We start from the raw sequence: 27,736 nt of genomic DNA on the forward strand, positions 1-27,736 counted from the left end.
AGATACATGGTGTGGTAGACTGAAAATATAAGGACATGAAAGTGTATTTTAAAAATTTCAAAGATAAAAATATAAAAAGTAAAGTAATTAATTTTGACAAAACATAAGGGATAGGATTATAATTTTTTATTACAAGAACTCCAACTCAAGTAGCATGTCATGCACAAAAATATTGTCTCTAGGATGTATTTGTATTTTCATTTTTTTTCTTCGCATATATAATTTGCTTTTTATTGATTTTTTGCTTTATTTAATTTCTCAAATTGAGACTGATAAATCTCAAATTGAGTCATCTGAACATAATATTTTTTTGCATTGAAGAACAACAAATCTTCTGACTCAACCGAGTTGGTGATAGGTGTTATTTTTATAGTATTTTTAATATAGTTTTTATTAGGAATTCTAGTAGTTTTAATTACTTTAATTAATTTTTATTTAGTTTATTTATGTTTTTGTTCAAAGCTTCCTTGAATCATAATTTACTTGATGTTAAGGAAATTTGTAGGATTTTGACACAGAAAAGAGCAAAGTAAGCAAAACTCTCAGAGGCTGGCACGCTCGTGCTGAAGTTCCGGTTTTGCCTTGGGCCTAAAACGTCAGCCCATCCTGCATCACTTGCATGAACCCACATGAGATGATTTCCTGACATGAAAATTAAGTTTTAATCCTATTTAGACGCTGGGAGAGTCCTAATTGGGAAGAAATACAAAGCTTGAACAGTTTCTTATCTCCAAAAAATTTCTTATTCAATAAAGATTCACTTTCCTAGATGAATACGAAGATGCTCCAGAAAGTCTATATAAATAGAGAGACTAGTCATATGGAGCCATTCATTGTATATTCCATCTTTTGTTCTATTGTTTTCTCTCTCTCCAAGACTTCAAGTATTCAAGATTTGTGTCAAGATTCAAGGAAACTTAACTAGTTTTTATTTCTAAACTCTTTTCTTGTTTTATTTTCAATATTTATGTTGATTATGAGAATATTTACAAGTTTAATTGAGTTTTATTTAATTACTATGTTGAACTAAAACTCTCGTACTAGGGATTTAATGTAGCTTAATTTTGATTTCAATTTATAATATTAGATTTGTTTTTTCTTGTTCATAATATAATTTATTATTGAACTTAATGCTTCCAAGCAGAGTTTCTCCCCTGGATTGATTTATTTCATTAATCACTATCGGGAGAAGAGTTTTTAATATGAATATGGTAATAAATTACATGAGAATAATAACTTGATGCGAAAGCTATATGGTTGACTCATGGAGGGTTTTCATAAGTTAATGACCTTAGGTTATGAATTCATAAACAAACCATAAAACTTAATGATTTAATTTATGTTTGATTGCGCTATTGGAAAATAGGTAATTAGACCGGGTTAAAATAGCTAAAAATATATCGGGAGAGCTTATTAGTGATTTTAGGGTTATTTCCCCTACTTAAACAATTAAAATTGATTATCAAAGTAATAAAATAAATTGGATAGAATTAAGTGAAGTCAAAATCCATAGTAGCTTCAAATCCTTGATTTCTTTTCGTCAAATATTGTTGCTTGATTTCTTTTTGTTTTTTTTATTTGTTTAATTTAATTTCTTAAAATAATTCTCCTTATTGCCATTTAAATAATAATAGGCTAACATAATTTTAATACTTGGTATACAATTTCTGTGAAAATGATACTCTACTCATTCTATATTAATTATTGTGATTTTCGTATACTTGTGAAAAATCACTGTCATTTAGATTTGACTTAGATATATTAACTCACTATTGCATCATTATTAAGTATTGACGACTTTCTTCTAATGGGACCCATTATCAATGTCACATGATTACTAGAAATTAAATTCTAGTGCCATGTGTAATTAGTACAAATGGTTTATTTTAATATATTTTATGAAATTCAATATATTGAAATAGATTAAAGCCTTGTTTGGTAACAACTTTTTAAGTAGCTTTTAATTTTTAGAGTAGTCAAATGTTAAATGCTATTTTTTTTATAATGTTCGGTAACATAGTATTTGAATTAACTTTAGAAGTTAATGTAATATTTTATAAAAAATTAACTCATGTCATTTTTAGCTTTTAGCTTTTCGTGAAAAGCTATTAAAACAGCTAACGACTAAACACTACTAAAACAACTAACAGGTTTTAATTTTTGGACCAGTCAAAATGCTAAATGCTACTTTTTTATAGTATTTGATAATATAGTATTTGAATTAGCTTTAAAAGTTAATGTAATGTTTTCGTGAAAAGCTACTAAAACAGCTAACGACTAAACGCTACTAAAACAACTAACAAGTTTTAATTTTTGGACCAATCAAAATGCTAAATGCTACTTTTTTATAGTGTTTGGTAATATAGTATTTGAATTAGCTCTAAAAGTTAATGTAATGTTTTATAAAAAATTAAATCATGTAATGTTTAGCTTTTAGCTTTTCGTAAAAGGCTACTAAAACAGTTAACAACTAAACGCTATTAAAATAACTAACAGCTTTTAATTTTTGGACCAGTCAAAATGCTAAATGCTATTTTTTTATAATGTTCGATAGCATCGTATTTAAATTAGCTTTAGAGGTTAATGTAATATTTTATAAAAAATTAATTCATGTAATGTTTAGCTTTAGCTTTTCACGAAAAGCTACTAAAACAGTTTAACAACTAAACGCTACTAAAACAAATAAAATCTTTCAAAACAACTAATTTTGCTGAACAGACCGTAAAAGAAGTAGTGATTGATTTTCATCCTAATTATTTTCTGATTTTGATCAATCTTAAAATTAAAGTGTAATTTAATATAAATTGAATCACTTAACAAATGTTGGCATATAATCATTTAACAAATGTTAACATATAAAATATTAATTTAATAATATAAACATATATGATGTATATGTCAATATCTGATAATTTATATCTACGGGCTGTGGCTCAGTTGGTAGTGCAAGTTGGGCATGTGGAAAGAGCTCTCAGATTCTATCCCATTAAATACACCTGCAGAAAGAGACAAGAGCCTTAACTATGACTAATCGCGAACTAGATTAGACGGTCCCCGGTAATAGAGTCCGAATACTGTTAATTTACACACAAAAAAAATCTGATAATCTATAATTAATCTAGCATAAAATAATATATAATTAATAATTGAGTTAATCAATTTTCAAGAAATTTTTTATAACTTTGAACCAATTATAGAATACGTAACAGTAATAATGTTGTCAAAGTGGCAGCATCTCAATTATAGATAAGAGCTTGGCAAAATTAATTAGTTCAAAATGAATTCCTAAAACTTATTTTGTAATTTCTTTTCCTCTTCATTTGTGTTTGATGTTTAGTTATTGAGGTTGTAATCAATTTTCAATTGTTAAAAAATTGATCTCAAAATCTTCTTATATTATTGTTTAATTCAGAATTTCATATTTGGTAGAAAAAAATGCCATATTAATTAAATAACTTGAATAAAAAAAACTTGAGATTGATATTTAATTTGAACTGATTGATTTTTATTTTTCATAATAGAATTTAAGAATATAATTATTATTTATTTTTAAAAATTGCTTGATTTGGCATGTGATATTAAAAAAAAAAAAAAAAGATTAATCACAAAACAGTAATTACTTATATATGCATATCTACCTATGAAGCTCGGAATTACGATTGGCATTTTTTTTCTTATAACTTTGGATCAATTATAGAATATAACAAATTATGAAATTTTCAGTTTTGATATTCTATATGAATATAATATATAAAAACAAATACAAATATTATTAAAACATAAAATATTTTAAAAATATTTTATTATAATTACATTATATCAAATTTTGATATTCCACTCCACGTGTGTTTTTCCATCAACAATATGATTTCTTTATTTTTACTTGAGTACATTGTATTTCTAATTCAACACATACTCTTTCCTTAATAGTCATTTTTTTTAGAGAATTATTATTCTTATTTTGTTTGTAATTATAACATTAACCAAATAAATAAAATTATAATAGTATTTTGTATGTCATGTAATTAAAATTTATTTTGATTACAAGCCAGTGGATTGTATAAAACGTATTTTATTAAATTACTTTTAGCTTATTAATTTTTTTTCAATGAAATATTTCAATTATTTATATTTACATATGATAAGAATATGTTTATTAATTATAATCTCATATTTCATTAATCTAATTTTACTTTTTAAAAATTTAATACATCAACTAAACACTGTCATATTTTATTTTTTAGGAAGTAACTTTCTGAAAATAGACCGATAAAGCCTATTTTTAGCAATAAAAATAAAAAGAATTAGTTACATGGTATTTTGAAATCAATTTTAAATATTTTTAATATATATGAGAGAGAAGGGTAGAGTGGAAATCGGAAGTGGTGTTTTAAGACATTTGATAGTGAAAATGAAAGGTACAAAAAAAAGTTGAATATGTTGAGACTGTGGCCAATGAGGTCTTGGCTAAGCCGTCCAACATTAAATAACAAACCAAAAAAAAAAATTCAAACTGATGTTACTTGTCTGCTTTTGGTAAACATGACGTCTGTGATTTACATTTACTGCAATGATTAAGAGATCAACTTGAATTGAAAAAAGTGCAGAAAGGCTCCACTTTACTCGTCCCAATCTCAACCATACAATCTAAGTCCGTGAGTGTGGATGGATAACGAGTTAAGTTACACCGATGAATTTTATAATTTATGAATTAGATTGAATCGTGAATTTATTAATTAAATCTGTATATCCGATTTAACTCGTGAAAATATTAATATTATGTGTATATATATATATATATATATATATAATTATGGATTATTTAAATTAATTTAATTTGTAATTTTGAATATATAAATGTTAAATTATTTATGTATGTAGTAGATTTTACCTTTTAAATTGTTGCTTTCTCTTTATTAGGAAATGTATTGTAATTTAAAATATATTGTATAATTATGGTGCTAACTATTTTTAATTTTGTTGGTCGTCTTTGTTATATAATATCTAAAAATAAACATTTAGCCACGTCATTATTTACACGTTATAATTTACATGACACATCAGTCATAATCTATATTAATATCGAAGATCCTCCGAGAACAATGGAGGGAGTTTCATATAATATCAACTCGCAGTGTTATAAATATCAATATCAAACATCAAAATCTAACTTGCCATTTTGAATTTTCCAGGGAGTAAATGACCGCCTAACTAGGTTGCCCTGCCCAACTCCCAAACAATTAATTCAAAGAATATTAGCAAAATCCCAGTTTTGAAGAAATTTTGGATTACTTACACTTCTATTACATTCAGATTCGTCATTAATCCTAATGAATTAATCCCAAAGATCAGGAATAGATGTTAATTTGGCCTTTGAACTTTTTGGGGAATAAAAAAATCAGATTTGATTTTTTAAGTAAATTTAAATTATTAAAAAGATTTGATTTTCACTTTTTAGATCAATTTAATTTTTAAAATTATTTTGATTTTTATAAATTAATGAATTAATTTAATTTAACGTTATTGATTTTTTATCCTTTTTGATCGTATACTAAAAACACTTAGATAAAAAATTTTCAATACTTATGAATAGAAATTTAAAGTCCATAAAATATCATTTCTTCTAGTATAATAAATTTATAAATATGCATTATAACTTTAATTTATTCAACATGAAAAATATATAAATTTTATATGCAATAACCCAGTAATAGATGTCAAATTTAAAATATGCAAATTAGTACATATTTATAAACAAAGTAAAGAAAGATATAATATACTTCATATATCATTTTCTTATATTCTATATTAAATTAATTTTTTAATAATTAGTAAGCCCCATCCCATCTATAGTTTTAATAAGTATATGATTAACCCAAAATATTAAATCTAATCTTTTTAATTATTTTAAATAAGTTTAAAAGTTTTTTTTATATACTTGCATGAGGTATCTAGGCTCGTGTCCGTTTAACCATCCACAAATCTGACTAATCATCGTTCGTCCTCAAAGGCAAAGGGGCTAGGCGGCAAGGAGTTTACGTTTCGAAAGATCGAACTCATGACCTAAACTATAGTGATCAATCTCGCAAGTACCATTTGGATTAACAAGTTTAAAGAATAAACCGACTAAAAAGGTCATATTTTATTATTATTTTTTTTAATCGGTTAAACAAATTCAAGAGTCAAATTAGTATTTATTCCTTTAAGATAATGAGGATCCAAATTTATATGAAAATTCAAACTCTTATCAGCATTCAACCGCCATCCCGTACTATAAAGTCGTCAATGGTGAGAGGCAGAGATGATGCTACATTGCCTTTTGGTAGCCATAACACAAACTTTTTGAAAAAGAAATATTTTCCCTTAAATTCTATTCATTTTTAATATTTACAAATTTTTCTTTTCAATATTTAAAATCTAACTCTATTTTTATTTTTGTGGTCTTCCAATATCTAAAATCCAGTTATATCCGCTGGTGAGAGGGACCTTTCAATCCTCAGATCTAGAATGAGAAAAAGAAAATCTGGCTAGTGTATGAGTCAGACAAAAAGACAGTGAAAAGAAAGGAGACAAACGTACAAGTATGAGGAAAAATTAGCCTAATTGGAATAGTCTTCCTTGTGGTTTTTAATGCCAAAAAAAAAAAAAAAAAAAGATAACTAGCTGATAGTAAACTCAACCACCTTGTGGAAACTTATATACACAAACCAAGATTGAAACATGACTACTTGACAATCACATTCAACGGCATTGTCCTGCAAAATTTAGAGATAAAACAAGATTAAGAGGTTGCTTAGCTGACAATATGTCAAGTGTATAAATTTATGCATGTACTTCACAAAAAATTATGCTAACTTTTGTGAGCAACCTATTATGCTCGTATAAGTTATGAATTTTAATAATATTTTATCCATCTTCATATTAGCAATAACAATTTTTTTGATATTTATTTGCAAAATATTTTCTTAATATGTGGATAGCATAATATTTGAAATAATAATTTATTCATTTTTTAATTATCTAATAAGTATTTAATCGATCTAATTTTAAAAATTTAACTATTTAATAAAATAATTTTTGCAAGTTAGAATTATTTAACGTGTATAATTTTATAAATTGAAATATTTAATAGACTAAAATAAAAATTAAAAGTGTTATAAGAATTTTTTTTTATGTAGGATGCAGGAGTGAATTTATGCATTAGGCGGCTGTCAATCACACTTTAACTGTCACCTTATTGAAATTTAAGAGATAAAATGAGATTGAGACTCAGCAGGATGGAGTAAGCTTCTGTCATCTCAAATTGGTACCCAATTGTGGAAAATTTAAGAGTTGAATTTTATGCTTGGCTAATTTAAGAAAAAAAAAAAATTCTTGAATTGAAAAATTATTTAATTAATTTGGCATAATATATTGGATTCAGTATAGATTTTAAATTAAAAATTGTGAATTTTTATTTTAGTTGAATTTTAATTTCGATAAGATTTTTAAAGAGACTTGCACATGGGTCTGGCTGGGTCGAGTTTATTAATTTAAAGTACTCGACCTGTATGTACAGGTTAATGGTTTTTTTGGCCCAACTCAACCCATTAATTATATAAATCCTCAAGTTAATAACGAGTTGGGTTAAATACGGATTCAACATAAATCCTTGGGTCAAATAAATGATAAATAATAAAAATATTTTTAAACTAGTCAAATGCCCACATTTTGCTCGGAATGTACAATTTTATTTTTTTGAAGAATTTTAAACAACATTACTTTTTAACAACCATATATTATTATGAGTGTAAAAATTGAGCAATTTAATTGTTTGAAAAGAAATCGAAAACAAAAATCAGTTGTTATGGGAATAATTGTTGAAAAAAGAAAACAAAGAGTTTTATAATTTAGATTTTTTCAAATTAGATAATCAACTAAAAAATAATGAAAAAATTTTAAAAAAGCCACATATGGAACTACATTTCTTAACATTGTCGCACATCATGAAATAGGATTCAACTTTTATATAGTTATATAGATATAAATAGATAGATAAATATAGATAAAATATGACTATTTTAGATGAATTATCAAAAACTTAAATATACTTAAAAATATAATTATGTAATAATTTTCACAAACTATAAATATATTTCAATAACAGTATTAAAATTAAAATTTTTTAATAATAATAATGAAATGAAAAATTAATTTTTTAATAAGAAAGACAACCACTAAAATAAACGATACTTAGTAACATAATACAACAATATATTTTAAACTATAATACACTCCAATAACAACAATTCAAAAGAAGTTTATACTAAAAGTACAATAATTTAATATTCATATTCAAAACTCCTGATCAAATCAAATTAACATAAATAATTTATAATTATACATATATATAAATATACATATTTGATATTATTTATGGACTGGGTCAGGTTTATAGATTTATCAAGTGAATCCATGACTCAATCCAACTGTGAATTTTAAAAATGATCCGTCCAAATCTGTTGGGTTGGGTTGGTTGATTTAGAACTCTTGAATTGAGTTGGTTTAGAGCAGATGATGTGCAACCTTACTTTTAAGTGATGTTATTGAGCAATTTAAAATAAAAAATGCTTAACATATTAATTTTTTATTAAATTGTATCATCAAATGCTACTTTAATTTATAAATAATTCCACCACTAATGGGCTTTACGTCCAAAAAAGCTTTATAAATAAAATGACGAATATATAAATTCACTCATGAACTTTATTACTTTAATTTTATAACATTCTCAATTTTTATTTTGACCCATCAAACACTTTAACTTATAAAATTACACCGGTTAAATACTTTACTTTTCAAAATTATTTTATTGAATATTTCAATTTACAAAATTAGATCAATTAAACACTCATTAAAAAAAATTAAAATCTATGAAAATTATTGTTCTAAAATTTATAAGTTCAGGTGCACAATATGTCATCTGCAAAGTTCAGGGTGCCACAAGATTAAGATTAAAATTGCAAAGTTTGGGGATGAATTTATGTGTTTAACCTAAAAAAAGATATAGTAGTATATATCAAATTTTGAAATTTATTTTAAAAAAATATCAGTTTGACTTAAATTATTAAAATAATGTCAGTTTTATTACTTATTTAGCTAATTGTCTTTTTATCTAATCTCACTTTTATTCTGTTCTCTTCTTCTTATTTCAATAGCAGGCATGAACTCTGCCTCCGGCGACAGGACCGATGTGAGAGTCCTCACTGAAAATTCGATTTCGTTTTTATTCTTCCACTAAATTCCGTTTTCATTTTCATTTATGTTTTACACTGGAAACAAATATCATTTTCGTTTCATTTTCATTTTTGTTCTTCATCGGAAAATGGATTTCTATTCTACGATTTCGTTTTCGTTTTCACTTTCGCTTTCGTTTTCGTCTTCGTTTCATCTTCATTTGTTCTTCTTCTTTCTGTTATTCTTCTTTCAGTATTTGATTCCATTTAGATTATATTCTTCTTGCATTGCTTTACAATCGATTTGATTTTGTTTTTGTTTTTGTTTTTCTTCTTCTCCGTTTGATGTTGACTGTGATTCTAAATTTTTGTAGATTTCTAGGTTTTAGATGAGTTGTTTTATTGATTATTGTATGGTTTTTTGTTTGCATTTTGCATTGATATATATATATATATATATATATATATATATATATATATAATTGGTTTCTATATGTATATATATTGTATACACATGTATTTTCTATATTCAACGTGTTAATTGTGTTGGTGGTGGTGTGCCCACTCAAGTGGGACCCACACATTTTTTGGTGGTGTTAGGTGACTCACAAAACCTTTATTGGTGGTGGCGGTGCCTACCTACACACGTGATGAAAGAAAAGAAACAAAAAAGAAAAGAAAGTTTGACGAAACAGAGAGCCGTGCATGAGTAATGCACGGCTCTCTCCAATCCTCTCCTATAAGTAGAGGATATGAGCCAAGACTTAAAAACACACAACTCGCAGAATAGAAAATAGAGAGTTATAATTTTAGGAAGGTTTCCTAAAATTAGGGGAGAGAAAAATAGTGAGGAAATTATTTTTGGGGTGTTTTTGGGAAATACTGGTGAGTGCCACTATTTTGTATTACTCTCTTTGTAAGCCTACTAATTTTTAATAGTAGAAGAAATATTCGGAGTTTGTCCCGTTGACGTAGCCCTAAACAGTTAAGGGTGAACCACGTAAATTTCTGTGTGTCCCATTTTTATTTTTCCGCTGCCGTAATTATTCTCGTAATTTTATTGCCGGTATCCTAACAAGTGGTATCAGAGCCTGGTTCAGCCGGTCAGATAGCGGTACCGGATCCGTGGATATATTTTGAAAATAAATATACCACGATGACGAGAAAATTACGACGAGTCCGTTGGTGCAGTCCGCTCGGAAAGACGTTGCAAAATCGACTTAGTGATGAATAGTAAAATAGTAACTCGCAGTTGATGGTGAATAGTTACTATTGACGTCACTGTTGCTGAGCCCGTCACTGTTAAGCCCAGCACTATTCACGTATAGTACTATTCACGCATACAGGTATTATTCACGTATAGTACTATTTACGTATACAGTTACTATTCTCGTATACTGTTACTATTCACATATACAGTTACTATTCACTCAAAAGTCATGGAAGCCAGAACGAGCAAAATGATCAGTCTAAATGGCGCAAATTACCATATATGGAGAAATAAAATGAGAGATCTCCTTATGGTAACCAAAATGCATTTGCCCGTGTTTGGTTCAAGCAAACCGGAAGACAAGACTGATGAAGAATGGGCTTTCGAGCATGAACAAGTTTGTGGTTATATTCGACAATTTGTCGATGATAATGTGTACAACCACATCTGTAACGAGACTCACGCCAGAACATTATGGGACAAGCTTGAACAGTTGTATGCCTCAAAATCCGGCAACAACCAATTATTTTATTTGACGAAGCTGATGAATTTCAAATACCAAGAAGGTACTTCTGTAGCAGATCACTTGAGTGAAATGCAGGCGACTATTCACCAGCTGTCAAATATGGGCATAAAATTTGATGATAAAATCCTCGGCCTTATGGTGCTTGCTTCCTTACCAGAGTCTTGGGAGACTTTGAAGATATCAATTACAAACTCTACACCACATAGTGGAGTTAGCTGGGAATTTGTTAAAAATGCTGTTCTGAATGAAGAAATGAGACGCAAAGCACAGAATCCTTCTTCATCTCAGTCAGACATGCTTTTAGCAGATGCTAAAAGAAATAACCAGCCTAGAGGGAGGAGCCAATCTAGAAGTTCAACCACAAGAGATAAGAGCAGGGATAAATCAAATAAATTTGCCAATATTGTGTGCCATCATTGTGGGAAGAAGGGGCACATTAAAAGGTATTGTCGGAAGTTCAAAAGTGATCAGGAGAAGATCAAGGGCAAAGCAAAGAAAGAAGAAAGCAGTGATGATGAAGCAAATGTCATTGCTGAGTTCCAACTGTTCATTGAAGACACTATCAATCTTGCAACCCAGGAGACCAGTTGGGTAATTGATAGTGGGGCTACACTTCATGCAACATCCCGGAGAGAGAATTTTTCATCTTACACATCAGAAAATTTGGGTGTGGTCAAGATAGCAGACGGCAAATTGTTGAAAGTCGTCGGTAAGGGAGACATTTGCCTGGAGACAGAAAATGGTTCGAGATTAATTTTAAAAGATGTCGTGTATGTACCAGACATGCATTCTAATTTAATCTCGGTTGGCAGACTTGATGCTGAAAATTTCTGTAGCACCTTCAAAAATGGTCAGTGGAAACTCACAAAAGGTTCCATGGTGGTGGCCCATGGAAAGAAAGATCCAAAACTGTACGTGATGCATGCAAAGCTCTCCCGAGATACTTTAAATGTAGCGGAGGATGATAGTACAGTGGAACTGTGGCATAAACGACTAGGCCACATGAGTGAGAAAGGAATGACAACTCTGGTTAAAAACAACATGCTATCTGGATTGGATAAAGTCCATTTAGAGAAATGTTCTGATTGTATGGCAGGAAAGCAGAATAGAGTAGCCTTCAAGATTTCTCAGCCTTCTAGAATGAAGAATGTGTTAGATCTGGTACATTCAGATCTATGTGGACCATTGACGATGTCATATGGTGGAAATCGATACTTCATAACATTTATCGATGACCATTCTAGGAAGACCTGGGTGTACACTTTGAAGTCTAAAGACCAAGTTTTAGATGTTTTTAAACAATTTCTAAACTTGGTTGAGCGACAGACAGGCAAGAAGCTGAAGTGCATCAGAACAGATAATGGTGGAGAATACACTGGGCCATTTGATGCTTTCTGCAAAGAGCATGGTATTCGACATCAAACAACACCTCCCAAGACGCCGCAATTGAGTGGTTTGGCTGAGAGGATGAACAGAACTTTGATGGAGAGAGTCAGATGTTTACTCTCACATGCAAAGTTGTCTAAAAGATTTTGGGGTGAAGCTCTTCTTACAGCAGCTCATCTTATAAATCGTTCACCTTGTGTTCCTCTTCAGTATGATACTCCAGAACGAGTATGGTCAGGAAAGGATGTTTCCTATGATCACTTGCGGGTGTTTGGTTGCAAAGCATTTGTACATATTCCTAAGGATGAGAGGTCTAAGCTTGATGTCAAGACTCGACAATGTGTATTCACTGGCTATGGTCAAGATCAATTTGGCTATAGATTTTTTGATCCAATCCAGAAAAAGATGATAAGAAGTAGAGATGTTGTATTTGTTGAAAATCAGACTATTGAAGATATTGAAAAGACTCAAGCAAGCTGTCGATAGATCTGAAGCTGATGCAGCAGATGTGCAGATAGTTCCTCCAACAACAGAACAAAGACAAGTTGGAGATGAAGAAAATGTTCCACAGGAACAAGAGCCAGAGTTAGAAAATCTAGAAGTTCCTCATCAAAATGAACCAGAAGACGATTTTGATGGTGTTCAGCCACCAGCACCTGAAGGTTCTCAAATATTAAGAAGGTCTAGTAGAGTCAGACAACCATCTACTAGATATTCAGCAAATGAATATGTATTGATGACTGACGGGGGAGAACCTGAATGTTTTGAAGAAGCAATGGAAAGTGAACACAAAAGGACCTGGATTGAAGCCATGCAAGATGAAATGAAATCCTTGCATGAGAATAAAACATTTGAGCTGGTGAAGTTGCCCAAAGGCAAGAAAGCTTTGAAGAACAAGTGGGTGTTCAGAATCAAGCAGGAAGAACACATCTCCCAACCACGATTCAAAGCTAGACTGGTTGTGAAAGGATTCAATCAAAGAAAAGGTATTGATTTTGATGAGATCTTTTCACCAGTTGTGAAAATGACATCCATTCGGACAGTGCTCGGAATGGCCGCTAGTTTTGATCTGGAAATCGAGCAAATGGATGTAAAGACTGCCTTCCTACATGGAGATTTGGAAGAAGAAATATATATGGAGCAGCCAGAGGGTTTCATAAAAAAGGGGAAAGAAGATTATGTTTGTAAACTGAAGAAGAGCCTGTACGGCTTGAAGCAGGCACCAAGACAGTGGTACAAGAAGTTTGAGTCTGTTATGGGGGAGCAAGGTTACAAAAAGACTACATCAAATCACTGTGTCTTCGTAAAGAAATTCTCTGATGATGACTACATTATTCTCTTGCTCTATGTAGATGATATGTTGATTGTTGGTCAGAATTTTGTCAGAATTAATGGCTTGAAGAAACAGCTAAGTAAGTCTTTTGCTATGAAAGACTTAGGACCAGCAAAGCAGATTCTTGGCATGAAGATTACAAGAAATAGAAGAACCAAGAAATTATGGTTGTCACAGGAGAAGTACATTGAGAAGGTACTTCAAAGGTTCAAAATGGAGAATGCTAAAGCGGTTAGTTGTCCTCTTGCTAATCACTTTAAATTAAGCTCAAAACAATGCCCTTCTACCGATGGAGAGAAGGAAGAGATGGAAAAGATCCCATATGCTTCAGCAGTTGGAAGCTTGATGTATGCCATGGTCTGTACACGGCCAGATATTGCTTACTCAGTCGGAGTAGTGAGTCGGTTTCTTTCAAATCCGGGAAAGGAACATTGGGCTGCAGTGAAATGGATTTTCAGGTATCTTCGAGGTACGACTAAAGTATGTTTATGTTTTGGAGATGAGAATCCAGTATTAGTCGGTTATACCGATGCAGATATGACTGGGGATATTGACTCGAGAAAGTCCACATCAGGGTATCTAATCACATTTGCAGGGGGAGCTGTGTCGTGGCAGTCAAGATTACAGAAGTGCGTTGCTCTATCAACAACTGAAGCAGAATTCATAGCACTAACAGAAGCATGCAAAGAGTTGCTGTGGATGAAGAAGTTCTTGAATGAACTCGGAATTCATCAAGAACGATATTTGATATTCTGCGATAGCTAGAGTGCGATTCATCTTGGGAAGAATTCCTCCTTTCATTCAAGATCAAAGCACATTGATGTTAGATATCATTGGATCAGGGATGTACTGGAGATGAAGCAGTTACAGCTTGAGAAGATCCATACAGATGAAAATGGATCAGATATGTTAACGAAGATTCTTCCAAAAGACAAGTTTGAATATTGCCGATTAGCTGCAGGGATGATGGAGAGTATGGCTAACGTCCCCACTTGAGTGTGCAGGGGGAGATTTGTTGGTGGTGGTGTGCCCACTCAAGTGGGACCCACACATTTTTTGGTGGTGTTAGGTGACTCACAAAACCTTTATTGGTGGTGGCGGTGCCTACCCACACACGTGATGAAAGAAAAGAACAAAAAAAAAAAGAAAAGAAAGTTTGACGAAACAGAGAGCCGTGCATGAGTAATGCACGGCTCTCTCCAATCCTCTCCTATAAATAGAGGATATGAGCCAAGACTTAAAAACACACAACTCGCAGAATAGAAAATAGAGAGTTATAATTTTAGGAAGGTTTCCTAAAATTAGGGGAGAGAAAAATAGTGAGGAAATTATTTTTGGGGTGTTTTTGGGAAATACTTGTGAGTGCCACTATTTTGTATTACTCTCTTTGTAAGCCTACTAATTTTTAATAGTAGAAGAAATATTCGGAGTTTGTCCCGTTGACGTAGCCCTAAACAGTTAAGGGTGAACCACGTAAATTTCTGTGTGTCCCATTTTTATTTTTCCGCTGCCGTAATTATTCTCGTAATTTTATTGCCGGTATCCTAACAAATTGGTGTACACTTATGTTTTCAGTAGAGGTACATAATATATTGTATTTACCATTAAATTGAAAACTTCAGTTTTTCAGCTATTTGTTTCTTCAATTATGGAAACGAAACTGCAAATTTTATTTTTTATTTTTCTTAATTTTATTTCTATTTGTTTTCAAAAAGTTTGTGACAACCATCTATGGTTTAGCCTTTCAGAAGGGTCACATGATAAATGAAGATCTAACCTATAGGACTAAAATGAGATACATGAATAGAGAAGTGCTAAAAATGTAATTCGTAGAGGAAGTTATTTAACAAAGTGAAAGACAAGTTTTATAAAACGGGAATAACATTTAATGTTATATATGAATAAATGTTAAACCTTGAATGCACAATGTATTAACAAGATGAATATGAATATTGCAGAAATGAAGATGTTATGATGGACGTGTGATCACATAAGATTAGATAAGATAACAACTATGCGAGTAGCACAAATTAGGATAAGATGATAGAATGAAACTTGAGATAGTTTAGTCATATCTTATCACACCATATGTATGTCGATTCATAATTGTGATACGTTGATGGTAAAATGTAGTAAAAAAGAAAAAATAGACTTAGAGTGACATAGATGGAAGTTGTATCAAAATATTTACTACTTAATATTAATATAAACGTAGTTACAAATAAAGCAAAAGGAAACTAAAAGAACCACTTCGAGATTAAGGCTCAATAATTGTTACTCTCTTCTTTTCCAAAAGATAGTCCACTTTCTATTTTTACACAGATTAAGAAATACTCACTATGTCTCAAAATATAAGTCATTTTTTTTGTAATTATTTGTCCTAAAATATAAGTCGTTTTTAGTATTTTAAGTAGTAATAACGATGTTTTCAATGTTACCATACAGTAAAGACTTTTATAAGTACCTATTGTTTTTGAGATAAAAGATAATTTAATCAAGTTACTCTTTGATTTTGTTATAATCTAGACGATTTAATTGCTACTTTAATTCTTGTGCAAAAACCTTAAACGACTTATATTTTGAGATAGAGAGAGTAACAATTATTATGGTTAAAAGGACAATTTTATTTATATAACTTTTTATGTCCATTTAAAATAATACATGAGCAACTGTTATATTAGAATAATAAGTAATAATTAATGAGGATTATTGAAAATAAAATAAAATTTAATAAGAGTATAGTAGACAATTTTAAGAATTAACTATAATACAAAAAAGAAAAGTTGATATAATTTGTAACAAACTAAAAAGGAAACTAAAAAGGAAAGATGGATCGGGACGTACGGAGTATTTATCATTTATATTATTCATTTATTAAGATTAAACTATTACATTTTTAATATAGATAAATTATTGTTTCATCTCTCAAACTTAAGCATAATTATAATTTTGTCTCTCTTCTTTGATAACTACACTACTAGTCCCCAAAAAGTGAAATCCGCTCTAATGGTTCTGAATAAATTAAATACACGTGCATTAAAATACATAGACTTCTTATTCCACAATAATGAAATCATTTTTTTAGTCTTTCATATACTCAGAAATTTCACTTGAAAATTTAAGATTTAGCTCCGTTTAACTATTCACTCATTCATCCAAAAACTATAATTTTTATAATTAGATGAGGAAACTAAAAATTATTTAATAGTAAACACGAAAAATATAATACTAACACTAGTTTAAATGTAAAAAAAAAAATTAAATAATCAAATATTATAAGATATGGAATAACTAAATAGTTTAAAATGTTTCTTTTTTGGGAGAGAGCGTATTTAAACATGATTTTATTATCAGGGTTGTATACACACTTACCAGAGACTATATCTTGTTGTGCAACTAAATAGTTTAAAATGTTAAATTTAGTAGATTTGATAGGTGTATTTATCAAATAAATAAAGGACATGAAATTATACTCAAATGAGGGAATAAACAGTAGTAACCCTGCACATGGCCATCTGTTCATTTTAAATGGGAATCGAATCGGAACTGAAGCGTACTGTAGATGAATCGAAATCGAATTGAAATCGTCAGTTCAAAGTTTTAAATCAAAATTAAGGGTTTACAGGTCGGTTAAAGTTTATGTGAATGTTAAAATTTAAATCTGAACCAGCCTTAAACCGGCGGTTTAACCGACAGTTTCGGTCCGATTCGAACCGAAAATTTTCTATTGTTATTTTCAAAATGATAATCACTTAGCATATTTTATACACTTCCAAAAGTCTCAATAATTTTTTATTACATAATATACTTTACTTAAGATTTTTTTTAATACATTTTGTTTTAAAAGTTAAAAATCTAAAAAGTAAAATGGTAAAAAAAGAGAGAAATATTTAGTCTAAACTTATATTATTTTAACCTTTTTTTTTTTAACGATTTAAATTGTTTAGTAAATTTAAAATTATATTCTTTTGAAGTATTTTCAAAATTTTCTTATTAATAATATTTAAATAAAATAAAGTGATAATTTATTTGATTATTTTGTAAAATATGAGTATGAGCATCTTAAAATTTATTTAAAATAAAATTTTCCAATATTTTTTAGACGCATATTAATATTTTCGAAAGGAAATTATAACATTAGAATTTATCTTTTTAAAACATATATATATATATATATATATATATATATATATATATATATATATATATATATATATATATATCGGAAACTGTAATCAGAACCGTCGACTAATCAAAACAGTACTGAAATTAGCTAGATCAGAAATCGGACCGAAACCGGCAATTAAAAACCAGTTCACATTCAATATTTTAAAAATTTTGACCGGGCCATGCCTAAGTAACCGTTTAATCTTACCGAATTTCCAGTTATCAACGGTTTGATGAAATCGGTCCGATCGATACAATGGCCGTGTTACACGGCGAGTAATGACGGGCTTTTGTTTCATTCATGAACGCACAACAATTCTTCAATTGCTGAGCCTAACAAGGTATAACGATCATGGATTCGCTGCCGTACGCCGAAGCTGACTTCAGCCTCCGAGCATTAGCAAGGGGAGCTGAGGGATTTGGCCGTTCCGCCATTGGTGGCTTACATGGTCCGATCTATTCTGTCACCACTTTGGCCGGTATTCTTGCTCTCTCTCTCTTTTAAGCTTCATTTTATTCGATCTTTTTTTTTTTTTTTTTTTTTGGCCTTTTGCTTTTTGGTAATTACCTTTTTGTTTTGTTCTCCATTTTATGTACGCTGTTCATATAATGTTTTTTTTCATGTTTATCTGATAATAAAATGGTTTTAATTAGACATTTATATTTAATTATCGTAGTTGTTTTTAGCTTTGTTTGGGATGTAGAATTGGTAAATTCAATGAAAATAGAGCTATTTTTGATTGGTAATGTTCATTGGTATTTGTTAGGGGTTTCTAGTGATGATTGTGGTTTGCTTAGTGGTTTAGAAAATTTTTCTTATTGTTTTTAATCGCTCCTTTACTGGGTTTCTTATTTAGTGCATCAAGTTCTTGTGGTAATTTGAAGTACTTGTGTTTTGGCATTTAGATGATGGTCCTGGATCCCTTCGTGAGGGTTGCAGGAGAAGTGAACCTCAATGGATTGTTTTTGAGGTTTCAGGCACCATAAATCTTTCTTCATACCTAAGTGTGTCGTCTTATAAGACAATAGATGGCCGAGGCCAAAGGGTAAAGCTAACTGGCAAGGGCTTAAGACTGAAAGAATGCGAACATATTATTGTATGTAACCTTGAGTTTGAAGGTGGTAGAGGACATGATGTTGATGGAATTCAAATAAAGCCAAATTCTAGGCATATTTGGATTGATCGATGCAGCCTTCGTGATTACGATGATGGACTTATTGACATCACTAGACAAAGCACTGATATTACTGTTTCTAGGTGGGTTTTCTTTTTTCCCTTGCTTATTAAAAGATTACTATCAATCTTATGTGTAAAATATTTGAGAAATGTGATTTTATTTTGTTTTTGCACCAGATGTTATTTTACACAGCACGACAAGACAATGCTTATTGGAGCAGACCCTTCTCATGTTGGTGATAGATGCATCCGAGTTACCATTCACCATTGTTTCTTTGATGGAACAAGACAGAGACAACCTCGTCTTAGATTTGGGAAAGTGCATATGTATAACAATTACATAAGGAATTGGGGAATATATGCTGTTTGTGCTAGTGTAGAAGCCCAGGTAGCAATTGATGCTTTATTTAATAAATTCGAGCATAGGAGGTGTTCTGCCTCTAGAATATCTGCAGCAAATGTAGCCAATGTCTCAAGCTCATAAATCTGAAATTATTAGTATTTCTAACTATTTTATTTTTCTATTTATTCTATTTATCAGATATATTCGCAATGCAATATATATGAAGCTGGACAGAAGAAAAAGACCTTTGAATATTACACAGAGAAGGTAAATGATGTTCTGATCCTCAATTAATAGAGCTGTAATTGTGAGTTATTTTAACTTTATAATTGTTTTATCACTATTGAAGAGTTTGTAAAATATATTAAAAAAAACTCTATTCTAAGCTAAAAACAAGTAGTGAAACATGAATTGATTTTGTACATCTTGATGAATATTACCTCGGACAGGGCAGAAAGAAGAAGCACTGATTTGGCTAATGTAAACTATTTTAGGAACAGGGCTTAGCTAAGTTGGATATTTTAAGTTGTATATCATATCATTTTTGTAGGCTGCAAAATATGATTTCTAAGGAACCCATTATAGAGTACCAGGCCTCTGTCCTCTGGTTTTGGCTAAACCTCGAATCATATCCAATGTAATGCTACAAAAATGGCTCCAGAAAGTAGTGAAGGAAGCCACTTCTGGACAGCTGTGATTTATTTGGAAAACTACCAATTGTAGGAGATCATACTTGAAACTCTCCTGATACTATTGGTTTTAACTGATTTCTAAATCGGGAAGTTATGTTCATGTAACTGTGCCTTATTTGAAGAGCTAAAACAAAGAAGAAAAAAGAAAAAGGAAAAATGAAAGACAGAGATGTGGTTGTTCTTCATAAAACTGAAATAACAACAATATGCGTAGCTAAGAACTTTTCATCAAAAGGTGTTTGTGTGCGCCTGTTGCATTTTCCTATTTCAAAATATTTCTAATCGATGTGGCTGTTAACATGATTTTTGTGATGGTTTTGTAGGCAGCAGACCAGGAAGAAGCCAGGTCCGGCTTAATAAGATCCCAAGGAGATGTATTCCTAAACGGAGCTCAAGCTTGCTTATTAACTGGGATCGGTGAAGAATATGTGTTCCATCCAAGTGAATGCTATCCAACATGGACACTGGAGGTTCCTTCAGGGTCACTGAAAGAGGTTCTCCAAATATGTGCAGGTTGGCAATCTGCTCCTCGACCAGAAGAGATTACAGCAGTTGCACAGTAACTTGCATGTTTTGAAAAGATCTTTTTTTATTCCGCCTAAAGACTTGTCAGGTGTCTGAAATTTGGCCTTGTTCCAATTCAGCCTAATATGATAATTGAAATTTTTTTGTAGTGATATTATCTGTAGATAGTCAAAACTATGGTAATATTGATGAAATATTAGCTTTGCCATTTAGTTAGTTCAAAGTTAAATTTTGCTGAAATTTTAACCTTTTTCTTCTAATTTTTTGCATTTCAATTTTTTTTTTAGCATTATCAGTTCTTGAACTACAAATAAAAAATACCAATCAAGAATCAAATGTCAGGAGTAGAAGGTCATGATAATTATTTTTCAGCAGCACTGTTTAAATGCCTGTTTCTTGCCTCATGCAACTAACAACATTGGTAGAGAGAACAAGAAGCTTTCAGTATTAGTGTTATTTGAACTTCAATTGCAATATAACACCGTTTATATTGTACTGCATGTATTGTTTAAGCTTTTTCTTTCAGCGCAGAGCAACTAGATGTATTATTAGGGACAAAATTTACCGATTTGAGATAAAACTCAACCTTAAATTATCATGAAAATAAAGAAAATATAAAGACATTGACACGGAAGAATGCCTGGAAAAATCTCACTTGAAACTACTACAGTACTCTTGTTGAACTATCTTTGCTGCCACACACAGGCATTCTTCTTCCTTCTTTCATTAGCACTCTTTGAATAATATCTCAATTAAAATACTGCCTAAATTTGCCAAGTTGTGGTGACCCAGTAGCTCAATAGGTTGCCATTCAACCATAGCTATTTCTGTGCATTGGAAATAAAGCTACCAATGGTTTAGTGGTAGAATTATTACTCCCTTTTCTGTTTGTGTCGTTGTCTCCTGCAGAAAGACCCAACTAAAATGAGCATGGCGAATCCAGGTTAAATGTCTGTAACAGCTATGTGTGCGCGCGCTACTCAATGAGGCCATGAAATATGGAAAATTACATGCACATACAGCTTAATTCAAATATTCAATTCATGCTGGTTTTGAGATGGATCTGAATAACCTCTCTAATTTAATAGGTAATATCCCTGTGTCAATACAGAATATGAATACGAGGACTAAAAAAACTAAATAAATGCATTCAAATAAAGATGCAAATGAGATGATGGAAGATAAGAGAGGGCCTGCAAATGCATCTCTATGAAAGGTTGAGCACATTAAAGTCCTGAGAAAGAAGATGACAACAGGGTAGATCTAGGATGATCTGGAGTGAAATAAAGGATTTAGTAGCAGTAGACTTTTCCCTAGGTGTAACTCTAAACCAAGTGTCATACAAGTAAAGGATTTCTGTAGCCAACCCCAAGTAAACTGCTATTAAGGTTTATTTAGTTCAGTTGAATTGCATCAAGATGAACAACAGAAGTTGAGTCTGTAGTGAGCAATTGAAGGATGTGACAGTAACTATGCATGTCATACTTGCAAACCGAATAAGAGAAATAAGCACTATAAGAAATTGACTCCAGTCTGAATGTTCTCATAGGCAAGTAACAGAATTGAATTGAGTTTGCAGTAACATAACTGTTCTAGCCACAAATACCAAATGAATTTTGATTAGAGTCCTGCAAGGGAAACTGACAATAAGAACAGACAATGGCTTGGATATTCCACATTCAAACAATACACAAATTGACAACTACCATTTTCAGAAAAAGAAAAAAAATTGACAACTACTGTTACAAAAGCAACCTTAATTCAACAAGTGGCATTGAGGCAGTAACCATGCTGCAAATCAGAAGTGTTTAAATAGAAATATTAAAATGTACAAAGGTGTTCAAGTGCAACTCTTTTACCTGAGCTAAGTGCATGGTTGTTAAACTCTCAAGTTAACTCGTAAAAATTTTATGACTCTACATCACTAAAATGTGTTCGATCGCTTCTAAACTCACAAATCGATAATATTAGTACAATAAATCATGTTAAAATTGGTAAACTTGATTAACTCATTAAAAACGCTGGCTAAGTGAGCTAATCTATGAGGGATACTTTGACATGGAAAAGCCAAGAGCACGGACCCCTATCCGGAGTGTCAAGAGTACAGAAGAAGAAATTCAAATAAATGAATTTAAATATTTAGAAAAGTATGTGTATCCTTTCATACTTGTGCATGTAAAAACTATTCTTGAAGGGGCAAAGTAACCAATAGCTACTATAAAAGGGTCAAACCCTATTCAGTATAATCAGGACTTCAACCCTATTCAGTATATGAGGGATACTTTGACATGGAAAAGCCAAGAGCACGGACCCCTATCCGGAGTGTCAAGAGTACAGAAGAAGAAATTCAAATAAATGAATTTAAATATTTAGAAAAGTATGTGTATCCTTTCATACTTGTGCATGTAAAAACTATTCTTGAAGGGGCAAAGTAACCAATAGCTACTATAAAAGGGTCAAACCCTATTCAGTATAATCAGGACTTCAACAAATACTTTCAGGTAAATCAAAATTTATTTGACACTCATACTGAGAAATTGGTTTATTTAAAAAATAAATAGATAATGACAATAAAAACAGGAAAAATTATTGGTCATGCTGCAAGGAACAAGAACCATCGGAACTGCTTCATGCCAATTGATTAGACAAGTACTTCAAAAGATAGAATCAATTTCACTGCAAACTACTCGACCGCCTAGCAAATCCGCACAATAACTAGGAGAGACAACACGAGACACTTTTTTCTTTTGTCACATGGGAAGCCATTCCATCTGGCATTTGAATAACTCAGCTTTTCTGCACTTGAAACCATTATAAAGTGAAGCCCTCTATTTTTCGGTTTTTAAAGTAAAAAGTTCATGGATAAGAACATTACATACAGACAATAAAACATTGTCATCTTGCCTAATAATATCAATTATTCATTGCATATGTGTATTTTAATAGTAGAACTTACCTGCACCAACATTATAGTTTCTTTTCTCAGAGTAGACCATCAAATTAGGATTGGCAGTTGATACAGATCAAATTAGGAGATCCAAATGGACAGAAAGAAATTGGATCAAGAGCCTGTCAATGAAATCAAAAAGAGTTAATAAGAAAATAAAGCAAATCTTACTCTAAATTATGATTCATCAAAACAGACTTTTGATATGCATCACCTCTCAGCATGTTGAATGAACACAAAATCAGATTTGTCTTGTTCTCTGGCTCAATTGATCTTGTGCAGATTAACTTTTACATGGGGGATGTTAGAAATCTTGTGCCAATCTTCTCCTGTCTCCCGTTGACACCTCCGTTCCAGCAGAGGACATAAATAGACAGACAAAGACGAAAGCGATGATGGCAGCTCTTCTGGGATGGACTGAAGCTTAGGACAGTTGCAAATCTCCAATTCCCTTAGAGAGTTGAGATGTTGAAGTCCATTGTAGTCTAGACATTTCAGGTTTTGGAAATCCCAAATTTTAAGAGATGTAAGCGAGGAAGGCAGGAGCATCTTTTCAGGGAAGGATTCCACATTTGAGCAACCCAGCAACAGAAGCCGCACCAAATTTGGGGCAGGTAATCTTCCTTTGAGAAAAGATACTAAATTAGGACATTCCCTTATCTCCAAGGAATTGAGAGATGCAAAATTCTCACGAGTTGCCTCAGTTGTACAAAGGGACTCAAGGAAAGAACATCTTGTGATGCGGAACCTCTTTAACTTTGGGAACAACTCTAGTGGGAAGCACTTGAGTGAATCATGGTTTCTAATATCAATTTCTTCTAGAGTTCTGGAAAAACTGCCCACTAGATCTATTATTGAATCTAGACAGTAGAATCTATCAATTGTAAGACTATGTAGCCCAGAAGGCAATTGCTTTAATAGCACATCACGAGATTCATCCTTCAACTTCATTTTAAGGATTGCTGGAGCTCTTGGAAGAGAAGCTACAAGCTGCAGGCATCCCTCAATCTCAAGTGTTGTTAAAGAAGGAAGGTGAGTAGGCAAGGATGTTGCTAGGTTGGGACATTCTCTAATGTGAAGCTCTTGGAGGAGAGGGAAAGCTCTATATTCATCTTTGTCAACAGAAGAAATCCATTTATGCCATTGTGGCATGCTTTCAAACTTCAAGATTTTGAGGGATCCAAATGGCTTCTTCATGGATGTGCAATTTCCATAGAACTCAGGACCAACATCCACAATTCCATCGAAGTCTGTGATTGAGAGGTCTTTTAGAGATGCTAATTGCCCAAGTGGTGGTAAAGAAAAACAGTATTTGCATCCACTAAGCTTCAGGAATACAATATTTGAGAAAGATGAATCTCCTAACCAATCAGGAAATCCTTCACCCCTATAACCAACTATTGAAAGACATTCAATATTTGCATGGGGTTGTAATTGCTCAAGCACACCTTTCTGATGTACTGAATTATCAGTACCACTGTTCCACATCAATTCCAACTCCTTAAGGTGCCTCTTACCATTCAAATTGGCTGTGCAAGCATCTTCAGCATCCACAATGTTTTCGAGATTCCAAATACAAAGTTTTCCTCGTAGATGCTGAAGCTCACCCAACTCTTTAATGTTAGATCCACCGTGTTTGCTAATAATTAAACATGTTAACAAATGGAGATTTTTTAACTCACCCATTCGCGGTGGCATCTCTTGCAATTTTGTTCCTCCAATATCAAGATGACGCAAGTTGATTAACCTTGCCATTTGGGTTGGCAACTCAATGAGATCTTTGCACTGACACAATATTAATGTTCTCAAATCGCACAAGCCACATATCGATTCAGGTAAACTTATGATCGATGTTCCAGAGAGATCCAAGTGACGCAAATGCTTCAAGTTTCCAATTGAGTCAGGTAAAACAGCAAGATTTGTGCACTCATGCAAGATTAGTGTTTGCAAATTATACAAAATACTCACAATTTCAGGTAAGCTTTTTATTGATGCCGTAGAAAGATTTAGATATCGTAAATGCTTCAAGTAGCCAATTGATTTGGGTAATGCAGCTACACTACGATACTGAGATAGGGATAGTACTCGTAGTTTCCTAAATTTCAGCAATAAATCATTTATTACCTCATTATCAATGCATGACCACTCTACAAGAAGGAAGGTACGCAAAAGCTGCGCTTCATATATGCCCTCAAATTTCTTACTGCTATCATCTTCTGCTCTCACATATGATAAATGGCGAGTCTTTTTAGTAATCTTGCATGAATCTTCACCCTCCAACCTAGAGCAAAATTCTCTAGATACATTTTTGGCCAAGTCATTTATTAGGTCGTGCATAATGAAGCATGAGCGGTAGTCACTTGATCTTTGAAAAAAAGACCTTGATACAAGTTCTTGAAAGTAATCATCGCCCACTTCTTCCATCTCCTTATGTACAAAGGAATGAACCAAGAAACCCTCTGCCATCCATAAAAGGATTAATTCTTCTTTTTCAAATTCATAATCCTTAGGAAATATTGCACAATAAGCAAAACATCGTTTTAGATGCGATGGTAGATAATGATAGCTCAATCTTAAAGCTGGAAGTATGTCATTTGATGTATTCCACAAGCTGCTTTTCAATATCTTCTCCCATTCCTCAACATTTCTGTTGGAGCGTAGAAGACCCCCTAGTATTTTTGCAGCTAATGGTAAGCCTTTGCACTTCTTAACTATTTTTCTACCAATTTCTTCCAAATCCGGGTGTATGCTAGAATTTCTAACATCAAATGCATGTTTAGCAAGTAAGGACCAACAGTCATTATCAGTTAATTCCTTTAGATAATGGGTTGGAACAGTACGCATGGTTGATGCTACATTGGCATCCCGTGTTGTAATAACAATTTTACTTCCTTGTGCCCCAAACTTAAAAGGTATCTGCAAAATTTCCCAATCAGTATACTTACATTTCCAAACATCATCTAAAACAAGCAAAAATCTTTTCCCCATTAATCTTTCCTTCAACTCGAGTTGGAGCTGATTTGGGGTCTGGGTATCACAAGTCAATGAAGTAACCTCCTTAAGGATATCTTTTGTTATCTTAAAAACATCAAATTCTTCTGAAACACAAACCCATACTCTGACTCCAAACCATTCTTGCACTCTGCTGTCATTGTATACAAACTGAGCAAGGGTTGTTTTACCAACCCCTCCCATGCCCACAATGGGTATCACACCAAGGTCATTCCCATTTGCGTCATCACGCAACAACATCTTTATTAGAGCTTCCTTATCATCATCCCTACCATAAACACCAGACTCATCAATTAGAGAAGTAGTAAGTATTCTCTGTAAAAATGGTTTCTCTTCAATACCCTTTCTTAAACCAAGAAACTCCTTTTGCTTCACTAAAATTTCAAGCATTTCAAGAATATCATCTAATTTATCTTTCATCCCCTTTTTAAAAGGATTAACATAAGAGAAAAAGCTCCTCACCTTATCTCCATGAGTTCGATATCCAGCTTCAATCTTTAACCGGAAAGCTTTGTACGAAATCTCATCCAACAAATCATCAGCTTCATAGATAGCATCTTTAAGAGCATCAAGCCACTCTCTTACACCTGGATCAGTAATCTGCTTCTCTTCTGCATCATCCAGCACTCCATTAACAGACAACATTATTGTCTTCAATTTCTTCAAGCGACTCTCACTAATCCTTCTTCCTTTGATGAAATCCACAAACTCCTGAGAAGCAATATTCTTTATCAAGACATCAAGAAAAGCAGAGAGAATTGGTCCTCCCACCACTGCCTCAGCCATGAATTCCTCACCAATGAAGAGCTAAAAAAAAAAACAATCAAACAAGAAATTTTGAGACTAAATCTGATAAACTTAAAAAATTTCTTGTCCTGGGATTCCTATAATTGATTTGACTCGCAAATAAATTTACAAGGCAAGTCAAGTCAATACATTATCCTTCTTCGGTAAAATACGTTGCAATAGACCGGAAACTGACGAAGAAAATTGAGGGGAATAAAATACTTTTAAGGGGTAAGTACTAAATAGCTTGATACTCTTTGTCTTTCTTGAATAATAGTTTACACCCTGTTCGGGAAAGCTTTAGGCTTGTTTGTTTTCCTTAAAAAATATTTCCTAAATAATTTAGTTTTCATTGTTGGTTGAATATTGAAAACTAGTTAAATTTTTTTAACTTATAAAATCATAAAAATATAAATA

The 27,736-nt window shown here is 31.8% G+C and overlaps 2 protein-coding genes across 5 annotated transcripts; one reads left to right on the plus strand and one right to left on the minus strand.

The window, feature by feature from the left end:
- Positions 1 to 18,000: 18,000 nt before the first annotated feature.
- Positions 18,001 to 20,820, plus strand: LOC105634869 (putative pectate lyase 4). Its single transcript, XM_012217815.4, has 5 exons — positions 18,001 to 18,316; positions 18,744 to 19,095; positions 19,192 to 19,402; positions 19,556 to 19,624; positions 20,373 to 20,820. The coding sequence occupies exons 1-5, from the start codon at positions 18,190 to 18,192 to the stop codon at positions 20,610 to 20,612; spliced, it is 999 nt and encodes a 332-aa protein (XP_012073205.1). The 5' UTR covers positions 18,001 to 18,189; the 3' UTR covers positions 20,613 to 20,820.
- A 176-nt stretch (positions 20,821 to 20,996) lies between these two features.
- LOC105634885 (putative disease resistance RPP13-like protein 1) lies at positions 20,997 to 27,581 on the minus strand. Of its 4 annotated transcripts, none has more exons than XM_020679695.3 (4): positions 23,736 to 27,581; positions 23,531 to 23,643; positions 22,163 to 22,202; positions 20,997 to 21,477 (listed from the first exon to the last, which is right to left on the minus strand). In XM_020679695.3, the coding sequence occupies exon 1, from the start codon at positions 27,317 to 27,319 to the stop codon at positions 23,786 to 23,788; it is 3,534 nt and encodes a 1,177-aa protein (XP_020535354.1). In that variant the 5' UTR covers positions 27,320 to 27,581; the 3' UTR covers positions 20,997 to 21,477; positions 22,163 to 22,202; positions 23,531 to 23,643; positions 23,736 to 23,785. The 4 variants fall into 4 exon arrangements, with proteins under 4 accessions (XP_020535354.1, XP_037494520.1, XP_020535356.1 ...); XM_037638592.2 differs by lacking the exon at positions 22,163 to 22,202 and having other exon boundaries at positions 23,736 to 27,340; positions 27,470 to 27,518; XM_020679697.2 differs by lacking the exon at positions 22,163 to 22,202 and having other exon boundaries at positions 23,736 to 26,801; positions 26,996 to 27,138.
- Between the last annotated feature and the right edge of the window lie 155 nt (positions 27,582 to 27,736).

The sequence above is a fragment of the Jatropha curcas genome, chromosome 6 (assembly GCF_041381405.1).
Source record: "Jatropha curcas cultivar XTBG-Jc1 chromosome 6, XTBG_Jcur_1.0, whole genome shotgun sequence".
Lineage (NCBI taxonomy): Eukaryota > Viridiplantae > Streptophyta > Magnoliopsida > Malpighiales > Euphorbiaceae > Jatropha > Jatropha curcas.

Excerpts from the sequence above, each read along its gene's own strand:
- LOC105634869 (XM_012217815.4), top strand. The coding sequence starts at position 18,190 with ATGGATTCGCTGCCGTACGCCGAAGCTGACTTCAGCCTCCGAGCATTA. Across the intron at positions 18,317-18,743 it reads TTCTGTCACCACTTTGGCCG|ATGATGGTCCTGGATCCCTT; the intron begins GTATTCTTGCTC and ends TTTGGCATTTAG. Across the intron at positions 19,096-19,191 it reads ACTGATATTACTGTTTCTAG|ATGTTATTTTACACAGCACG; the intron begins GTGGGTTTTCTT and ends TTTTTGCACCAG.
- LOC105634885 (XM_020679695.3), bottom strand. The coding sequence starts at position 27,319 with ATGGCTGAGGCAGTGGTGGGAGGACCAATTCTCTCTGCTTTTCTTGAT.